General features: G+C 41.9%; 1 protein-coding gene across 3 annotated transcripts in view; it reads right to left on the bottom strand.

Moving 5' to 3' along the window:
* LOC125234557 (alpha-2-macroglobulin-like) overlaps positions 1-21,545 on the bottom strand; it is a 56,369-nt gene that overhangs the window by 10,809 nt on the left and 24,015 nt on the right. For all 3 annotated transcript variants that reach the window (XM_048140842.1, XM_048140843.1, XM_048140844.1), the window contains 14 exons: positions 20,918-21,265; positions 20,229-20,454; positions 19,617-19,771; positions 19,064-19,210; positions 18,224-18,331; positions 17,808-17,974; positions 17,465-17,547; positions 17,117-17,235; positions 16,802-16,940; positions 16,327-16,448; positions 5,152-5,274; positions 4,113-4,321; positions 2,742-2,878; positions 753-910 (listed from right to left, as the gene is read on the bottom strand). In XM_048140842.1, the coding sequence (XP_047996799.1) occupies positions 753-910; positions 2,742-2,878; positions 4,113-4,321; positions 5,152-5,274; positions 16,327-16,448; positions 16,802-16,940; positions 17,117-17,235; positions 17,465-17,547; positions 17,808-17,974; positions 18,224-18,331; positions 19,064-19,210; positions 19,617-19,771; positions 20,229-20,454; positions 20,918-21,265 (2,241 nt within the window). The remainder of the gene's footprint in view (positions 1-752; positions 911-2,741; positions 2,879-4,112; positions 4,322-5,151; positions 5,275-16,326; positions 16,449-16,801; positions 16,941-17,116; positions 17,236-17,464; positions 17,548-17,807; positions 17,975-18,223; positions 18,332-19,063; positions 19,211-19,616; positions 19,772-20,228; positions 20,455-20,917; positions 21,266-21,545) is intronic.

The following is a 21,545-nucleotide window of genomic DNA, read 5'->3' as shown; positions in this document are numbered from 1 at the left end:
TACAGGGAGAGGGCTATCTCGTGTATTTTTTTGAAAATTTTACGCTAAGTAGTTTCGGAGATAAGGGGGGGGAATGGTAATTTTTTGCTTATTTTCTTAAATTACTTCTAAATTACCAAAACAAAAAATATAAAAAAAATATATTTCAGATGCTGATAAAATGCTCTTTCATTTGATAAGTAACACAATATAGTTTTAATAACTTTGATTTTTAATTTTCAATTTTACCCCCCAAAAGTGACCCCTGTGATTAAATTTCATTTAATTAAATTACATGTCCGTCTTTGGGCCACAGGTTTACATACGTGTGCCAAATTTCAAGTAAATCGGTGCAGTAGTTTCGGAGAAATCGGCTGTGACAGAGGGACAGACAGACACGCGAGTGATCCTATAAGGGTTCCGTTTTTCCTCTTTGAGGTACGGAACCCTAAAAAGTACAAATGGCGGACTTAATGCCAGATGGCATTCTCTACCAGTCAACCATGGGTATGGGCATGGGTTTTACTAAACACACTCACATATACTTTCTGACTGTGCGTGTTCTTGGGTGCCTGCCTTTCTCATCATCACCTTCTATGCCTACCGGACATGTATGTTATATGATGTGATGACTTGTAGCTCTAGCTAGGTACAATCTTCAAAATTTTTGCGATGTTTGTCAGCTGTTGGTATCTGAGTAGAAATATAGCCCGTCGCTTCTACAGATGTAGCCAGTCGCTCCTATAGCCACACTAGTAGCGTGTATACGATACCTGTGTGGCCACGAACCCGCCCTGCGCTCTCCGCTGCGCGGACAGCCAGCGTGTAGCGGCGCGGGCGTCGTGCGCGCAGCTAGCGCGCAGCGTGTGAGGACACGACGTGAGCGCTAGTAGCGCGTAGCCTGTCGCTTCTACTGATGTTGCCAGACTGCCTGCGGAAAAAATAGTCTTATGGAGTCCCCTCACTTAGCAAAAATTCGCCATAATAACGAATATTCTGATGAAAAGCTCTCGGTATTGTTCTTGGTTCTTGGCACATATAATGCCAAATTGCAGGGTCAGCTTCTTTGCTAGTTGGTGAATTGATAATCAGTGATCGGAACTATGGGAGCAAAACTTTAAAAAACCATAGAGCTGACATAAATGTAAAACAAGATTATTATTTTCAGATCAGTGTTAAATTTTGATTCTATACCTGAATCCAAGATTTCTAATACATTTTCATGGCTGTAAGTCTCTCTCTTAAATTCCCACTTAGCAAGTTTTGTTAAAGTTTTGCTCCTATAGTTCCGATCACTATTGATAATAAAAGCCAGTTCTTTACAATCAAGACTTAACTAATGTACTTATAATTTAAACATAAAAATTGTAACAACTAAATTGTAAATTAATAATAAAAATAACTCACTAAATCCACTCCGAGAGTGCCTCCCGGTAATAACTCAAAGATGAAATAAAGCAATCGTCAATTGTTAACAATATGGTGCACTACATACCTACATCCATCCCACTGAAAATCAGCGCTTCGGCATCCCGTGGCAATATGCTGAGTGGGCTCCCAATTTAACATCTAGATGTGTTGTATTTAATCTTTGTTATACTTGTCCAAACTGATGTTAAATAAAAATATTCTGTTCTTCTATTTAATATTAAAGATAATGTTCTATACGGAAACTTGCAACAGAATTTCCAGTACTTTACGAAATTTTGAGAATTTTCTGCACCTTGTTCATTGTCAGCCTCACCACTCACTAACGTCTTTTGAGCGTAGGTAGTCAGTGCTATGGAAGATCAGTCCAGTCGACTAGCTGCCAATGCTCTGGGGATGATAGTATGGGGTGAGAAATTTGTTTTACTTAAGGTAAGAACGATTACACCAACTACACTTGCTATTAACTATGCTAATAATACATCTAACAATTTATTTACTACATATATTCAGTCATTCACACAGCCGTATTATTCACTCTCGCAGCAGTCGAGGCACCTGGACCCTAGCTGGGGCCAGTTATCATTGAAGATGTCCACTTGTGGATTTGTGCGTAGGAGTCCGTTCATTTAGTGAACCATGTCGCACAGCGGTGAGTGGCGACGCGCGGTCGTCGAGCGTGGTCCTGTTCCATCCCAAAGTTGCTGATATGCTCGCCATCTAGATTTGTTAAGAGGTACTACTAGGCAGTTGATAACATTATGCAGTTCCGTGCTGTTCATTTTATTATGAAGCACCTTACACGCAGTAATCAAGCGCTAATAGTCTCTACGCACCTTCAAGGATTTAAAACCTAAGACGCCAAGTAAAATTTAATAGAGAGAACTGCCAGCATATCTCCGATCGGCTTGACCCCTTGGCGCTGCGTAGAGATGTGTCCTCGCTCTGCATTTTCTATCGCATGTATAACGGGTAGTGCTCCGAGGAATTGTTCGGATTAATCCCTACCGCTTCTTTCCGCCATCGCCCTACGCGACAACATTTCCATCGCCATCATTTAGATGGCTGGCAGTCCTCAAATGTGCGTTTCTCCAGAAACTTCCTGCCCCGCACAGCTAAACTGTGGAATGAATTGTCGCCTGCGGTATTTCCGGACCGATACGACCTTCAAATCTTCAAGAAAAGAGCGTACGTACACCCATCTTAAAGGCCGGCAACGCACCTCTAAGACCTCTGGTGTTTCGGGTGTCCATGGGCGGCGGTGATCGCTTACCATCAGGCGACCTGTCTGCTCATTTGCCTCCTACCCCATAAAAAAAAGAGACAATACTTACTGGCCTCCCACCAAACTAACTCTTCAGTCCTCCTCGCCATTCTCATGAGTTCCACCAGCTCCCTGATATCCTCGTCGTCTTCCAACCCCTCCACCCCTGGGCTCGCCTCGTTACTTTTCCTTAACTCCTCTTCATACCTATAAAGCAACAAAAAAATCTTGGAAAGGAACTACATTTTTGCGAAATAGTTATTTGTTATACAAGGGGGCAAAGTTGTATTTTAACGCCGAGTGTGGAATTGAAAAACGAGCAAGTGAAAGGATTCTATAGTTGAACCACGAGCGAAGCGAGTGGTTCGAGAATAGAATCCTGAACTTGCTATTAGTTTGTACGTCATAAACTGAAATAGATACCATACACTAAAGAAAAAGCGATCAAGCCCACTGGTGGCGAAGCCGGGAATCGAACCCGGGTCTCCAGCTAACGCGGCTGACGTGTTCGTGTGTGACGTGTTTATAATTTATATATAGTAGTGTTACTACTTAAAAAAACAAATCAAAAAATATTTCATAAAATAATTTGATTTGTTCCCTACATCGAGTTTGTACGTCGTTTATTTTTAGTGTAATTTTAGTTTAGTTTTTATTTTGTAATATTATGCTGTATTTAATTATAGGACATATAATATATAAATACTTATATACATAAACATCCATGACTCAGGAACAAATATCTGTGCCCATCACACAAATAAATGCCCTTACCGGGATTCGAACCCGGGACCGCGGCGTAGCAGGCAGGGTCACTACCGACTGCGCCAGACCGGTCGCCAAAAAGGCCCACACTAATCCAATAACAATCATGAAACTTTTTGTATACTTAGGTCTGTTGAATAGGTAATCATTACTAATATTATAAATGGGAAAGTGTGTGTGCCCTGTTTGTTTGTCTGCCTTTCACGGCAAAACGGAGCGACGAATCGACGTGATTATTTAAGTGGAGATAGTTGAAGGGATGGAGAGTGCCATAGGCTACTTTTTGTCGCGGATAAAAGCTAGTATACAGAGTGGGGCCTGTAACAAAGGCGAAGAATTGAACTGTAGGCTATTCTCCTTATACTGATCAACATTTGTTCAGTGACTTTTAAAAATTATGAAGTCTTTAAATTTTTAATTTTTCATACAAAATAAATATTAGCTTCAATGTACGCCATTATTGTTGTCATTGACGTCTGTCACACTTTAGACTTAAAAACAGAATTCGCAATACATTACCTCTTAGAAAAAACTTTCAAGGGTGATAAAAATCAAAATACAAGTTATTTTTAAAAGTCGCCGAACAAATGTTGATCAGTATAAGGAGAATAGCCTAGAGTTAAATTATTCGCCTTTGTTACAGGCCCCACTCTGTATAATAAAATAAAGTCAATACCTCCTCAGCCTCATGAACGCGTAAGCCAGCACAGCATGAGCGTAGACCCTGTTCGGGGACTTGGTCTTCAAGGGCGGCAGCGCTCGGAGGCAGTGGAGCGTGTTCTTCAGCACTCTGTACGGGAGATCTGACACCCCTTCCACTAGGGAGGTTATGACGTAGGCCGTTAGAGCTACGTTCGCGATTTCACCGTCTTCGTTGAGACCACCCTGGGGAATTGAAACAAATTGTAAACTCATAATATCTTACTTTTTTTGTATGAATAGGTAGACTAGTAGTATAGTAGGTAGCCCGCCGAGTTTCTTGCCGGTCCCATAGTGGATACCCCCCTCCAACTGAGGGGGGACTGAAATCTTCTCGAGGCTGAGGCGTAGGGTTAGAGCCGGCGTAGCTTTATTTGACGTTCATAAGCTCATTGTAATATGCCTACTTGGAAAATAAATATTTCATTTCATTTTATTTCATAGACGTTTGACCACGATCACATCTGATGGTAAGTGATAATGCGGTCTACGGTGGAGCTCGCTTACCTATGAGATACCTATTTACCCTTGCTTTAAAGAGACCTGTATTGTACTCATGCGGAAACACAGACTCAGGCAGGGCATTCCACTCCTTGGCGGTTCGCAAAAGATAAAGTAACACAAGGCTCTCAAGAAAAAACGAGCTTTGAGATCATGAGATCCTCTCTTTAATTTATGATATCCGGATTTTATGGAAGTTTATGGCCTCTATAAGCACTTTGTATAACACTTCGAACTCCAGGAGCCAGTTATCCATCTCAAAACCATTACTAGTTTGGTTTAGAGCCCAGCCTCGGACCTTGCAACCCTGAGCGGAAATCCGCCCATGTCAAGAAGATCTTTGAGAATTTGCAGGTCATACAAATAATGCTTCCTTAACTAACGGAGTCGAATCGTAACTCTCTGATCTGATATGCTATAACCACGGTTCTTTGGGTGTCCTTACCCCACAGGGCAGCATAGTAGATCAGTCACAATATTTTCTATGTGACAATTTTTTAATTTAATGTTATAACCTTCAGTTCACGATGAAACACCTGCCCCTCATTCCTGAAGCAGCCGTTCTCCATTTGTTGCGACATCAGCCAACGTTCCGCGCGGCGTAACACTGGTGGCGGTGGCATTCCTGGGGAGACCACCTGAAAGAAGATTGCTCTTTGATGAATTAAAGTCGTATGAATAGAATAGTAATTTGATTAGGTAGTAGTTACTGAGTTTTTGATAGTAGCAAAAACAATTTAATACGGGACTGACAAAGCCCTTACAATAAAGCGTAACCCTGAAATGTATGGGCTTTTTAGGCTTAAAACTGGATGGCGCTGTTTCGCAGCCTGGAAGTGGCCAAAATCATGTTTTCCCCAAATATTTTTGCGTGTTTTTAATTTTTATAAGAACAAATGATACCTACATTTATTTATTTTAAATATCATGATATCACGTCAGAATACCTACATTTTTACAAAAAAAAAAAAAAGTAGGCATCATCAGTGTAGTTATGATAGTCTTTGCATATACTACGCTTGGTCACCCAAAGGGGAGTTTTTATTTTTTATAAGAATAAGAATAAGAATAAGAATAAGAAAACATTTATTGACACACAAATAAAAATTGAACATTTACACAAATAAATTAATAGTTTAAAAAACACTATAAAACACGCTTTTAGAAAATGCACGTAAAAACCAAAAATAAATTATGGATCGTTCAAGTTGTCTCTATTTGTGAGCTGAAGTTTAAAAACTATGTGCTTTTAATTATAATATTTGATTGTAAAAGCGTGGGGCGCTGGAACAGGAAAGACTTTTTGTATAACTTGCTGATAAATCAAATTATGCTATGTTACGGGAAGGAGGTTACACAGATTGACGCGCTAACTGGAGTTGCAGCATCACTAGTAGGTTCTACATTAAACAGTCAAATCAATTAAAAGTCAGTGTTCAAAGTAGGTACCAGTTTGTCGAACTCAGACAAAATATGCGCTAGTAGCGAGGAGAGTCGACAGTCACCGACACTTAGAACGCCGCTTTTTTCCGGTAATCAAAGTACAAATGGGGAAAGTGTCTACAGTGACAGGATGCAGAGTTCTTGTTCGTGGACGAGATATCTTTGGTTCTCTTTGGTAACCCTTAGGCGGCATATGTAAACGTTATGTTCTTATGCAACTTCATTCGCCAGGAAGTTCGGATTAGTATTTGTTTACAAGAAAGTCTTTCCTGTTCCAGCGCCCCACGCTTTTACAATCAAATATTATAATTAAAAGCACATAGTTTTTAAACTTCAGCTCACAAATAGAGACAACTTGAACGATCCATAATTTATTTTTGGTTTTTACGTGCATTTTCTAAAAGCGTGTTTTATAGTGTTTTTTAAACTATTAATTTATTTTATACTTTTTAGTCATTAATAATGAAATACTTTTAACATTTATACATAAATTTCATTTCAAGTAGGCGGATTTTACATGCCATTTGTGGCTTAACGTGTTCTTATTGCTAATTGCTACTTAATAATAACTAGCGGCTACCTTCTTATTACGGTATTATCATAAAAATGTTTATACCTAGTAAGTTATCCGTAAAAGATAGACAATATAGACATGTGCCATCGCGGACTTTTTGAAGACATTATTTAGAGAGACATACTTTCGCCATACATTGTTTTGAAGCTCTCAGCTAGTGGGATTTTGTTTGACTCGATTAGAAAATATTGTCACATTTCAACTAATTCAAACAAAATTTAAGTATTTCTTTTTGCCGAGCCCCCCTTTATTTGCTCTTAAGGGTCACAGGAAAACCATTACCCAACTTATTTTAAATACAACGTTGATCTTTCTTTTATGCGGAGGCTTCGCCCCCCGAGCCCCCTTTGTTTGCTCTTAAAGGTCACAAGAAAACGCTAACCCAACTTATTTTAAAAACTACGTTAATCTTTCTTTTATGCGGAGGGCTTCGCCCCCCGAGCCCCCCTTTTCGTTACTCTTAAGGGTAACAAGAAAACCCTAACCCAACTTATTTTAAATACAACGTTTATCTTTCTTTTATGCGGGGGCTTCGCCCCCCGAGCCCCCCTTTTCTTTGCCCTTAAGGATCACAAGAAAACCTTAACCCAACTTATTCTAAATACTACGTTGTTCTTTCTTTCATGCGGGGGGCTTCGCCCCCCGAGCCCCCCTTTGTTTGCTCTTAAAGGTCACAAGAAAACGCTAACCCAACTTATTCTAAATACTACGTTGTTCTTTCTATCATGTGGGGGGCTTCGCCCCCCGAGCCCCCCGTTGTTTGCTCTGAAAGGTCACAAGAAAACGCTAACCCAACTTATCTTAAATACTACGTTGATCTTTCTTTCATGCGGGGGACTTCGCCCCCCGAACCCCCCTTTGTTTGCTCTTAAAGGTCACAAGAAAACGCTAACCCAACTTATCTTAAATACTACGTTGATCTTTCTTTCATGCGGGGGGCTTGGCCCCCCGAGCCCCCCTTTGTTTGCTCTGAAAGGTCACAAGAAAACCCTGAACCAACTTATTTTAAATACAACGTTGATCTTTCTTTTATGTGGGGGCTTCGCCCCCCGAGCCCCCCTTTTCGTTGCTCTTAAGGGTAACAGGAAAACCCTAACCCAACTTATTTTAAATACAACGTTTATCTTTCTTTTATGCCCGGCTTTGCCCCCCGAGCCCCCCTTTGTTTGCTCTTAAAGGTCACAAGAAAACGCTAACCCAACTAATCTTAAATACTACGTTGATCTTTCTTTCATGCGGGGGGCTTCGCCCCCCGAGCCCCCCTTTGTTTGCTCTTAAAGGTCACAAGAAAACGCTAACCCAACTTATCTTATATACTACGTTGATCTTTCTTTCATGCGGGGGACTTCGCCCCCGAGCCCCCTTTGTTTGCTCTTAAAGGTCACAAGAAAACGCTAACCCAACTTATTCTAAATACTACGTTGATCTTTCTTTCATGCGGGGGCTTGACCCCCGAGCCCCCTTTGTTTGCTCTTAAAGGTCACAAGAAAACGCTAACCCAACTTATTTTAAATACAACGTTGATCTTTGTTTTATGCGGGGGGCTTCGCCCCCCGAGCCCCCCTTTGTTTGCTCTTAAAGGTCACAAGAAAACGCTAACCCAACTAATCTTAAATACTATGTTGATCTTTCTTTCATGCGGGGGGCTTCGCCCCCCGAGCCCCCCTTTGTTTGCTCTTAAAGGTCACAAGAAAACGCTAACCCAACTTATCTTAAATACTACGTTGATCTTTCTTTCATGCGGGGGCTTCGCCCCCGAGCCCCCCTTTGTTTGCTCTTAAAGGTCACAAGAAAACGCTAACCCAACTTATTCTAAATACTACGTTGATCTTTCTTTCATGCGGGGGGCTTGACCCCCCGAGCCTCCCTTTGTTTGCTCTTAAAGGTCACAAGAAAACGCTAACCCAACTTATTTTAAATATAACGTTGATCTTTCTTTTATGCGGGGGCTTCGCCCCCGAGCCCCCTTTGTTTGCTCTTAAAGGTCACAAGAAAACGCTAACCCAACTAATCTTAAATACTACGTTGATCTTTCTTTCATGGGGGCTTCGCCCCCGAGCCCCCCCTTTGTTTGCTCTTAAAGGTCACAAGAAAACGCTAACCCAACTTATCTTAAATACTACGTTGATCTTTCTTTCATGCGGGGGCTTCGCCCCCGAGCCCCCCTTTGTTTGCTCTTAAAGGTCACAAGAAAACGCTAACCCAACTTATCTTAAATACTACGTTGATCTTTCTTTCATGCGGGGGCTTCGCCCCCGAGCCCCCCTTTGTTTGCTCTGAAAGGTCACAAGAAAACGCTAACCCAACTTATTTTAAATACTACGTTTATCTTTCTTTTATGCCCGGCTTCGCCCCCCGAGCCCCCCTTTGTTTGCTCTTAAAGGTCACAAGAAAACGCTAACCCAACTTATCTTAAATACTACGTTGATCTTTCTTTTCATGCGGGGGACTTCGCCCCCCGAACCCCCCTTTGTTTGCTCTTAAAGGTCACAAGAAAACGCTAACCCAACTTATCTTAAATACTACGTTGATCTTTCTTTCATGCGGGGGGCTTGGCCCCCCGAGCCCCCCTTTGTTTGCTCTGAAAGGTCACAAGAAAACCCTGAACCAACTTATTTTAAATACAACGTTGATCTTTCTTTCATGCAGGGGGCTTCGCCCCCCGAGCCCCCTTTGTTTGCTCTTAAAGGTCACAAGAAAACGCTAACCCAACTTATTCTAAATACTACGTTGTTTTTTCTTTCATGCGGGGGGCTTCGCCCCCCGAGCCCCCCCTTTGTTTGCTCTGAAAGGTCACAAGAAAACCCTGAACCAACTTATTTTAAATACAACGTTGATCTTTCTTTTATGCGGGGGGCTTCGCCCCCCGAGCCCCCCTTTTCGTTACTCTTAAGGGAAACAGGAAAACCCTAACCCAACTTATTTTAAATACAACGTTTATCTTTCTTTTATGCCCGGCTTTGCCCCCCGAGCCCCCCTTTGTTTGCTCTTAAAGGTCACAAGAAAACGCTAACCCAACTAATCTTAAATACTAAGTTGATCTTTCTTTCATGAGGGGGCTTCGCCCCCCGAGCCCCCCTTTGTTTGCTCTTAAAGGTCACAAGAAAACGCTAACCCAACTTATCTTAAATACTACGTTGATCTTTCTTTCATGCGGGGGCTTCGCCCCCCGAGCCCCCCTTTGTTTGCTCTTAAAGGTCACAAGAAAACGCTAACCCAACTTATTCTAAATACTACGTTGATCTTTCTTTCATGCGGGGGGCTTGACCCCCCGAGCCTCCCTTTGTTTGCTCTTAAAGGTCACAAGAAAACGCTAACCCAACTTATTTTAAATATAACGTTGATCTTTCTTTTATGCGGGGGGCTTCGCCCCCCGAGCCCCCCTTTGTTTGCTCTTAAAGGTCACAAGAAAACGCTAACCCAACTAATCTTAAATACTACGTTGATCTTTCTTTCATGCGGGGGGCTTCGCCCCCCGAGCCCCCCTTTGTTTGCTCTTAAAGGTCACAAGAAAACGCTAACCCAACTTATCTTAAATACTACGTTGATCTTTCTTTCATGCGGGGGGCTTCGCCCCCCGAGCCCCCCTTTGTTTGCTCTTAAAGGTCACAAGAAAACGCTAACCCAACTTATCTTAAATACTACGTTGATCTTTCTTTCATGCGGGGGCTTCGCCCCCCGAGCCCCCCTTTGTTTGCTCTGAAAGGTCACAAGAAAACGCTAACCCAACTTATTTTAAATACTACGTTTATCTTTCTTTTATGCCCGGCTTCGCCCCCCGAGCCCCCCTTTGTTTGCTCTTAAAGGTCACAAGAAAACGCTAACCCAACTTATCTTAAATACTACGTTGATCTTTCTTTCTCATGCGGGGGACTTCGCCCCCCGAACCCCCCTTTGTTTGCTCTTAAAGGTCACAAGAAAACGCTAACCCAACTTATCTTAAATACTACGTTGATCTTTCTTTCATGCGGGGGGCTTGGCCCCCCGAGCCCCCTTTGTTTGCTCTGAAAGGTCACAAGAAAACCCTGAACCAACTTATTTTAAATACAACGTTGATCTTTCTTTCATGCGGGGGGCTTCGCCCCCCGAGCCCCCTTTGTTTGCTCTTAAAGGTCACAAGAAAACGCTAACCCAACTTATTCTAAATACTACGTTGTTCTTTCTTTCATGCGGGGGCTTCGCCCCCGAGCCCCCCTTTGTTTGCTCTGAAAGGTCACAAGAAAACCCTGAACCAACTTATTTTAAATACAACGTTGATCTTTCTTTTATGCGGGGGGCTTCGCCCCCCGAGCCCCCCTTTTCGTTACTCTTAAGGGAAACAGGAAAACCCTAACCCAACTTATTTTAAATACAACGTTTATCTTTCTTTTATGCCCGGCTTTGCCCCCCGAGCCCCCCTTTGTTTGCTCTTAAAGGTCACAAGAAAACGCTAACCCAACTAATCTTAAATACTACGTTGATCTTTCTTTCATGCGGGGGGCTTCGCCCCCCGAGCCCCCCTTTGTTTGCTCTTAAAGGTCACAAGAAAACGCTAACCCAACTTATCTTATATACTACGTTGATCTTTCTTTCATGCGGGGGCTTCGCCCCCGAGCCCCCCCTTTTCTTTACTCTTAAGGATCACAAGAAAACCTTAACCCAACCTATTCTAAATACTACGTTGTTCTTTCTTTCATGCGGGGGCTTAGCCCCCGAGCCCCCTTTGTTTGCTCTTAAAGGTCACAAGAAAACGCTAAACCAACTTATTTTAAATACAACGTTGATCTTTCTTTCATGCGGGGGCTTCGCCCCCGAGCCCCCCTTTGTTTGCTCTGAAAGGTCACAAGAAAACGCTAACCCAACTTATTTTAAATACTACGTTAATCTTTTTTTTATGCGGGGGGCTTCGGCCCCCGAGCCCCCCTTTTCGTTACTCTTAAGGGTAACAAGAAAACCCTAACCCAACTTATTTTAAATACAACGTTTATCTTTCTTTTATGCGGAGGGCTTCGCCCCCCGAGCCCCCCTTTTCGTTACTCTTAAGGGTAACAAGAAAACCCTAACCCAACTTATTTTAAATACAACGTTTATCTTTCTTTTATGCGGGGGCTTCGCCCCCCGAGCCCCCCTTTTCTTTACCCTTAAGGATCACAAGAAAACCTTAACCCAACTTATTCTAAATACTACGTTGTTCTTTCTTTCATGCGGGGGGCTTCGCCCCCCGAGCCCCCCTTTGTTTGCTCTGAAAGGTCACAAGAAAACGCTAACCCAACTTATTTTAAATACTACGTTAATCTTTCTTTTATGCGGGGGGCTTCGCCCCCCGAGCCCCTCTTTTCGTTACTCTTAAGGGTAACAGGAAAACCCCAACCCAACTTATTTTAAATACTACGTTGATCTTTCTTTCATGCGGGGGCTTCGCCCCCGAGCCCCCTTTGTTTGCTCTTAAAGGCCACAAGAAAACGCTAACCCAACTTATTCTAAATACTACGTTGATCTTTCTTTCATGCGGGGGGCTTGACCCCCCGAGCCCCCCTTTGTTTGCTCTGAAAGGTCACAAGAAAACCCTAAACCAACTTATTTTAAATACAACGTTGATCTTTCTTTCATGCGGGGGGCTTCGCCCCCTGAGCCCCCCTTTGTTTGCTCTGAAAGGTCACAAGAAAACGCTAACCCAACTTATTTTAAATACTACGTTAATCTTTTTTTTATGCGGGGGGCTTCGCCCCCCGAGCCCCCCTTTTCGTTACTCTTAAGGGTAACAAGAAAACCCTAACCCAACTTATTTTAAATACAACGTTTATCTTTCTTTTATGCGGGGGGCTTCGCCCCCCGAGCCCCCCTTTGTTTGCTCTTAAAGGTCACAAGAAAACGCTAACCCAATTTATCTTAAATACTACGTTGATCTTTCTTTCATGCGGGGGCTTCGCCCCCGAGCCCCCTTTGTTTGCTCTTAAAGGTCACAAGAAAACGCTAACCCAACTTATTCTAAATACTACGTTGATCTTTCTTTCATGCGGGGGCTTCGCCCCCGAGCCCCCTTTTCTTTACTCTTAAGGATCACAAGAATACCTTAACCCAACTTATTTTAAATACAACGTTGATCTTTCTTTTATGCGGGGGGCTTCGCCCCCCGAGCGCCCCTTTGTTTGCTCTGAAAGGTCACAAGAAAACGCTAACCCAACTTATTTGAAATACTACGTTGATCTTTCTTTCATGCTTCCCCCCTCGAGCCCCCCCCCCTTTTTTCTGTTCATATCTTCCGGCACATCATCAGGCCTTGAAACCTAATCGTAGTCATAGTTCATTACAAGGCTTTTCTAAGAAGCCCAAAAACAGCTATGATACAATGTTCCATCATGTAGTTCCAGTTCATATCTTCCGGCTCCATCATCAGACCTTGAAACCTAATCGTAGTCAAAGTTCATTACAAGACTTTTCTAAGAAGCCCAAAAACAGCTATGATACTATGTTCCATCATGTAGTTCCAGTTCATATCTTCCGGCTCCATCATCAGACCTTGAAACCTAATCGTAGTCAAAGTTCATTACAAGACTTTTCTAAGAAGCCCAAAAACAGCTATGATACAATGTTCCATCATGTAGTTCCAGTTCATATCTTCCGGCTCCATCATCAGACCCTGAAACCTAATTGTAGTCAAAGTTCATTACAAGACTTTCCTAAGAAGCCCAAAAACAGCTATGATACGATGTTCCATCATGTAGTTCCAGTTCATATCTTCCGGCTCCATCATCAGACCTTGAAACCTAATCGTAGTCAAAGTTCATTACAAGACTTTTCTAAGAAACCCAAAAACAGCTATGATACGATGTTCCATCATGTAGTTCCAGTTCATATCTTTCGGCTTCATCATCAGACCTTGAAACCTAATTGTAGTCAAAGTTCATTACAAGACTTTTCTAAGAAACCCAAAAACGGCTATGATACGATGTTCCATCATGTAGTTCCAGTTCATATCTTCCGACTCCATCATCAGATCAGCTCAACAGTACCATATTATTGTATTGTCATCGGAACTACATATAGCTGCCAATTTTCATTACGCTACGACTCCTGGAAGATGGTTAAATTAGCCTCCGCAGATTCCATTACATAGTTAGTTACATACACGACGACCTAATAAAAGCGTGTTAAAATATTAAAAAATAAAATAGACAACTAGCATGCATGTCAAAAGGAACGGGCTCAGCATGTTATGCTGCGCAGCCATTTTGATACAAATTGACGGCGCAACGCTGATTTTCAGTCCGTCCCCTTTTCTGAACCTCATTAACAACTATGCGGTGTAGGTATGTATTTAACACGAACAGTATTGATGCTGAAATACGTACTTTTACATAATTAATATGCAATTTTCGTAATTTACATGAAATCGAAAAGCAGAAAAAAAAAAAAGCAATGAAGGAGAGAAAAATAAATTTAAATTTTTGTATGAGAGAATACTTATCATGTTTTTAACTAGGCAATAATAAAATGAGCAAAAAAAAAAAAAAAAAACGTTTAAAGTATGTAGCACAAGCACATACACCATTTTATGTAACTATATTCTCAGTGGCAACTTGGTAGTTTAATAAAAGTATGCTAAAATTGCGTTTAAAGGTTGGAAGGGACATTTGAGCATGTAATGGCGGAGGCAGGTCGTTCCAGATCTTAGACGCCGAATATTTGAAACATCCTCGATAACCAGCTGTTTTGTGTTTGGGGGCACTCATTTTGTACCGAAACTTACTGCGTGTGTTCCGACTATGAACGTCCTTCATCCAACGGATCTTATTATATAGATATTCGGGTTTTTGGCTATTTACTAAATTTTTAACCATACTGGCCAAATGCAAGGTTCTACGTGCTGCCATCTTTAGAATTTTTTTCTCGTTGAGGAACGGTGTGATGTGGGTTCGCTTTGGTACCGAGAAACAAAACCTAGTGCACGCGTTCTGGACTCTTTGAATTGCACGTGCAGTTTTAGCCAGCAAACGTGGTCCATAAACGGTATCGCAATAATTGAACTGTGATAACACGAGCGACTCAACCAAAACCAGCCTCACCTCTTCCGTTAGATAGTTACGAATACGATACAAAATTTTTAGCCTGTAAAATGCGTTTCTTATTTTTGTATTGATATGATTAATGTAACGCATGTCACTATCTAATATCAGTCCCAAATTTTTCACTGAATCCACCCTTTCAATCTTTTCACCATTAATCTTTAAACTAGGATCAGAACTTATTATCCGACTGCGCTGTATTTTAGAACCAAATATGAGGTACTTCGTTTTTGAAGGGTTTAAAACTAGATTGTTGTTGTATGCCCAATTGTATATTGCATCAAGATCCTCATTAATTTGCTGTATAGCACTTGTTGTGTTTTTTGGATCAAAAGAATAATATACCTGCGTATCATCGGCATATAAATGAATACTACAGTGCTTAAGTACTTTGCCAAGGTCAGCTGTAAACAGAATAAAAAGCAGCGGACTGAGAATCGAACCCTGTGGTGTTCCTTTTTTAACTAGCTTTACGGTCGACCGTATCTCTCGTCCCTGGTCATCTTCTGTAAGAACGTACTGTTTACGATCTGTTAAGTACGACATAAACCATTTCCGTGTTGATACTGACAATCCGTAGTAAGCCATTTTAGCTATTAACAATTCTTTATTGATGCAGTCAAATGCTCGTGAGAAATCAAGTAAAACTAATACAGTGCATTTGCCTTCATCAGTAGCTGATATGATATCATCTGTTACTTGAGCTAATGCGGTGGCGGTACTGTGTCCGTTACGGAACCCGGACTGGACGCTCGGTAGTATATTGTTTTGTTCTACGTAGTTAGTAAGCTGTATGCAAACCGCTCTCTCGAGAACCTTCGACATGACCGGCAGAATGCTTATTGGGCGTAAGTCTTTATGGGATTCTACTGAACTACTTTTTGGCAGACATTTAACTCTTGCAAGCTTTATAAGAACAAATGATATATTTATTTATTTTAATATCATGATATCACGTCAGTGTACCTACATTTTGAAATTAAAAGAAATGTAGGCATCATCAGTGTAATTATGATAGTTTTTGCATATACTACGCTTGGTCACCCAAAGGGGAGGGGTGCAAAAAACGGCACAAATATGGTCACGTAGTTTGGGTATGTTCCCTTATGTAAAGAAAAAGCAATTTAAAATTACTTAGGCACTCACACTTAGGGTCTCAATGAAAGAGAGCGCGAGCGATTGATAGTTCATCGCTCGACGACGAACTCGCGCTATAATGTTGTCTCTTTTATTTACACGGGAGTGACTCTCTTTTCCTCGTTCCTATCCCCGATAGCTCATCGCTTACTCGCTTTTAGTGGGACCAGTGCCTTATACCTTAGAAAAACGACCTCAAACCTTAATTAAAGATGACTACTTAACGTTATAACGGGTCTTAACCGGGACGGGACAGCCAGTGCTTCATCCTTCATCTTTTAGAAAACGGTACGTTATTACCAGAGATCGGACGGATTTGCGACATTCTTAGTGACTTACGTCATTTTAATGACTTTTAGTATGAGATGACGCACAAAAATCCGATCTCTGGTTATTACCGAACCTTCAATAGTGCCCCGGACCGGCCATATGTCAGAGATCATGATCATGTCTTATTTAACATTCAGAATTAATGAGAACTTGGTGTTTACCTCATGAGATTTTCTGAGATATTTAAGAGCGAAGGCCGTGAGCCAAGTGGATGGATCATCTGAGGAACCGAATGCGCTGAACCCACCCGATGGATGAGCGTATTGGAGCTGACGAGTGAAACCTGGAAAAACATTATTCAAATAATTTAAACGTCAGTCACCTTGTGGATGCCATTTTATGCTTACATACTTCTTCCATTTTGGGTAAGTTGAAGGTATTCTAAGGAGGTGATTAATCCAATGCCGTTAGATCCGATATTTACTATCATTATTTTTAGTTCACCAACAATGCACTGAGTGTTTTCGGGTAAACAACGGATGCGCCGAAGCCTAAAAATTTCCAATTTGCTGCCCAAAGAGTTGAGGATTTCTTATTTCAAATTCATTGAGGCCTCATCAATATGATCCTCGGATTCCTCGAAGGACTTCTATCTAAGTGGCACGGTAACTACCTATACTTTTTGTAGTAACCTACCTCTTGCTACGTGTTCTTTGGCCGACGAAGCTGCTGGGCTCTTAGGGTCCAGCTGTTTGAGGGCCAGAAGGTTGGTGGCAAGTCGAGCCATGTTCTGTTCTCCGCAACCTCGCGGTAGTAGTACTAGGGAGTCTGCATCCTGGGAAAAAAAAATAGTCTGGTTGGGTCATGGGCACATCCAAAGTGCCCATGACCCAACTCCGAAGGTGCAGGCACTGAATAAGCACAGTCAGGTAATGTAAAATTAATAATATTCATCAATTTTCCAATAGTTCATTAATCAATGTGTCAGACTGTACTTGATTTGTTACTTACCGCAAGCAATGGTCCAGCAATGTCTCCTATGGCCCAAACGGTGACGGATTCAGAGCCGGGTATAGCTTCAACCTTGGGCCATGACCAGGACACTTCGGACGTACTGGATACTTCACTACCTGAATCAGAAATGACTTTTGACTTATGCTAGAACAGAATAGTATGGGACGACACTGGCTTATGTGCCAATTTCAATAAAACATTAGTAACCTTTAGAAATTGGCACATCAGCCCGTCCCGTTCCCGTCCCTTCCCGTTTCAGTGTGAGTCGTCCTTAAAGCGACATTTTTTGACAATGTTACTTCATACATAAAGAATAGAGGTTCGTTTAGAAATAATTGTAGGTACCTGGTCCACAAAGCAGAGCGGAATGAAAGTCTTGAGCTGGAACACCTTCTGGATCCACTTGTATCTGGATTATTATCTCATCACTGCAACAAAACCATAATTTCAGTGCCTAATAACATGACTGATTGAATGCATATTCTCCTAATGTATAATGAGTAGTATGATTGTGTATATTATTGGTAATTTATAAAGTCTAAGAGCTGCTGTGTATGATGAAAAGCGAGCTAGGTGAGCTCAGTCTAGCAACAGTGGCAACGCAGCACGCAGCGTCGCTCCACACTAATTGTACACGCCGCTACGTCTGCCCTGTCACATATTATACATTCTACTTAGGAACACATACCTAACTCCTTGAGCAGGGGCACGCGCACGTATAGCAAGGCGAGCTGAGCCTGGCAACGCCGCACGCAGCGTCACGCGTCGCGTCACGCTCGCACGAGCTGGCATCGCCGCCACCTCGGGACGGTCTGGGACTTCCAAGTGCGGGTCGGCTAGTACTTGAATCTCGATCTGGAATTTGAAACGTCTATTTAAAAGTAGGTAGTTTCGTGTAAGGAGTATAACACTCTGACGGTAAATTTCGCAAAGGTCCGATTAAACTCTTATAGTGAAATGATTCACTGGCTATGGTTGAGGTCTTGATGGCTCAGCTTTGGAAAAGCTTTGGCAAAGCGTTGGAATAGTATCCAAAGGCAGTAAGTTCAAATCTCACTCAAGACACTAAGGTTATTTATTTTTAATTTGCTTAAAAATACTTACATTAAGGGACTCGTAAAGGTAATTGAAGATGCGGTATTGAATAATAGTCGAATCCCCTCGTTTCAGTCTTTTCGGTCCATCTGCATGGATAAAGAATTCTCGGAAAACCTGCAAAATAAGATGAAATCAAATTAAAAACAATAGGATGTTAGAAAAAGTGCTGGCCTAGCTTATTTATTATTTATTTTTTTATTTATTATTTATTATTTATTATTAATGCACAGTACAGGTCTTAAATCTAAGCAAGTTCCTGCAAAACTGTATATACAGTTTGACTGCAGGTATGAGTCTCTTTGTATCTCATGTTTATACTTATATTTTATTTTACTTAATCTAACTGTTCACTTAAGTGGCACTTGCATGTATGCAGTTGTCACTCAAGTGTTTGCAACAAGTACAGTTTCAAGGCGCTTTTAAATTTATTTTTATTTTTTTCTTGTCGAATGGTCTCGGGTAGACTATTCATTAAATACGGAATTCTTTTCCTTAGAGTTCTATCTCCAAAATAATTACTAACACGGGGAACATCAAATTTTCGCGCTGTTACTGCCCTTGTTCCATGCTTATGTTCTATCAGTATTGAGTTATGCTCTACATTGCCATTCTGTAGTGAGCTATATGAGTGAGGGTTAAATAAAGGATAAGTCACACAGGAAGACAAAGTTATGGGACGGACGGGCCTCTGTGTCAATTTATTGATTTCAATGATCTCTGGGATAATATGTGTTATAAACAACAAAAACTGACTGACATACCGTTCCGTTCCGTCCCGTTCCATTCCGCCCGTCTAACGTCAGAGTCATTCTTAATAATGTGAGGTACACGTTCGTTTTGTCATACCTGTATAGAGGCCGGTGGCGACACAGCGAGGCCGTTCCTCGACACGCAGAGCGCTGTGGCCTCGTACCGTGTAATGGAGTCCGGGGCCCGTGCACTGGTTATCACTGTCCCGTTCACGCCAACAGCCACTAAACGCCACAGCCAGGCCTGTAAAAAGTTATGACGTTAATATTAAACCGTCATATCTGTCGGCCGTGTGTGTGTGTGTGTGTGACGCCATGAACACACCAAAGTCCACTAAATGACATGGCTGGCTGGCTTGTTGTGGGTTATTCTTTTACCTAATAACTTCAATTACTTTGGTTACAGAGTTCGATGAACAGGTACGGACCATAATTAAAATGGCTTGAGTATGTCCCTGCGTTTATACAGGACATGGTAAATTGTACCCGTTGTTCCCATTAGTTAACGCCAGTCTCTGTTGTTACAATTGGTGAATACTGAGGCATAAATTCCTAGTATTAAGGTGGAAGAAATACCAGTAGCTGCCACTGGTAACCCTAACGACTTGGTGGTAACTAATAATAGGCATACATTCATAATGTCAGTTCACCTCAGAGAAGTCCGTCCTAGGCTGCACTTGTTCGCGCAGCGGCGCCGGCGCGGGGGCTGGCGCGCATGCGTGCATCACGCCGCCCGCGACGCGCACGCCACCTTCTGCCAAGTGCGTGAGGATGGAGCTGGACGGTGGCGATTCTTCGTCTGATGCTAGTAGAAAAAGTCGAGGTTAGAAACAGTCTGGTCGAGGATCCAGCGTCAATAGTTGCAGATTGAACAACGAACCTGAAATATCTCATCTCTCTATCACTCTTCCGTATTGTGCGACAGTGTCAGTTGCGTAACGTTGGCTAAGGAGCGTTCATGGATGGAGGGTTAATTATTATATGTACCCGTGGCAACAAGCCCGGGACCGAACGCTCCCGCACCGTGGTCACTTAAAGTTGTAACGCAACTGTAACTGTTGTACTAGTAGGTATACGGAATAGTGATAGAGAGACAAAGCTTGTCGTTTTAGAAGCGATAGCCATTGTGACCGTGGCTAAGCCGGGGGTTAGTCCATGGTGCAAATTGTTTTGTCCAAAAATTTGCTGTATCAGTCTGAATTGAGTTTATTGATGGATTTTGTCAATCGGTGCAAAATTTACAAGTTTAAAAAAATACTTACTCAGGTAGCATTTTCCGCTAGCATCATACTCCGTCAAATTCCTATGACTCTCAATAATACTCCTCAAGCGCTCCATAATGGACTCCTTAGCTGACGGCACAGGGGCTAGCCAGCGCGAGGCCGAGTCCAAAACGGAGAGGCCGCAGAGGGCCAGCTCGTTGGTAGTTATGGAGAGAGAGGCGCTGGCGCCAGGAGCTACTTGGCGGGAGAGCCAGGCTAGTTCTACCTGAAATTGCGTAGATTTAGTATTAGTCGTCGTCCTAGTAATGTCAACAAGTCATTATCAATAGAGATGTGAAATTGTAGGATTGAGAAAAAAATCTACAAATGAAACTAAATAGGGCTCTTGTATGAAATACTGTTTCTAAAAGGAAAATAGATGTATTGGAGAATAAAGAAGCGATTCTCTCCCGGATTCAATAAGTACTCTACTAAAACACTACAAACAACTGTTAGGAAATTAGAGTAGCATATGAATTAGAGAACATCGCTTTGCGATTCTTTAGAGAGGCCTTCGTCCAGCTCTGGCTGATGATGATGAATAAAAGACTACCGCATATATTGAAAAAAAAAAAAAACTTCAAAAAATTAAAAGGTTTGAGAAAATTTTAAAACATTGATGATTATAAAAATCCCGTTTTATACGGAAACATTCTTCTGTAAAACTGTTCAAGAACTGATGATCTCACCTTGTTAACAAAACACTCTTCCATCTCAATATGCTTGACAGCGCTGACCAGCTCTCCTCTATAATAAAAGTACGCCACCAAATGACTGTCGGGGCACATCTGATGCGTCATTTTAATCGGCAGCATGACTCTCAGCAAATGTCTATCCAGGATGCCTTCGGATTGGTGGATGAAACCACTGCTGTTCGCTGATAGGTGAAATTGCTTGGTCTGTAAGTCACTGCTACGCTGGGATTGGTGCGGGCATTTGCTGTTTCTTGACGCAGCGTGAATTTGATTGGTTGATGAGGATATTGGGCATTGGGTGGTCACGCCCCAACGGTAGATGGTGCCGCCGCGGGTTATGACCTGAAGTTTGACAAATGTATGAAACATTAGTGCTTTGAAAATTATTATTTAGTTTCTTTCAATATATTGTGGCACTAAATATCAAAAATCCCAGCAGCGCGTTAGCGATCCAAAAAAGGGTACGAGCGCGTAGTGTTGTTGCGTCTTCTGGTTGTTTTTTTAACCTGACCCTGTTCTATCAGGTTTGCACACTCAGAGTAGTGTCAAAGTCCTTGCTCAAGTTAAGGAGCTCATTACTTCTCACCTATTCTTTTGTATAGATCCTGTTCTATGATTTTAT

Source organism: Leguminivora glycinivorella, chromosome 16 (assembly GCF_023078275.1).
Source record: "Leguminivora glycinivorella isolate SPB_JAAS2020 chromosome 16, LegGlyc_1.1, whole genome shotgun sequence".
Lineage (NCBI taxonomy): Eukaryota > Metazoa > Arthropoda > Insecta > Lepidoptera > Tortricidae > Leguminivora > Leguminivora glycinivorella.
The sequence above is the reverse complement of the archived record's forward strand: the minus strand, read 5'-3'. Positions and strand labels throughout refer to the sequence as shown.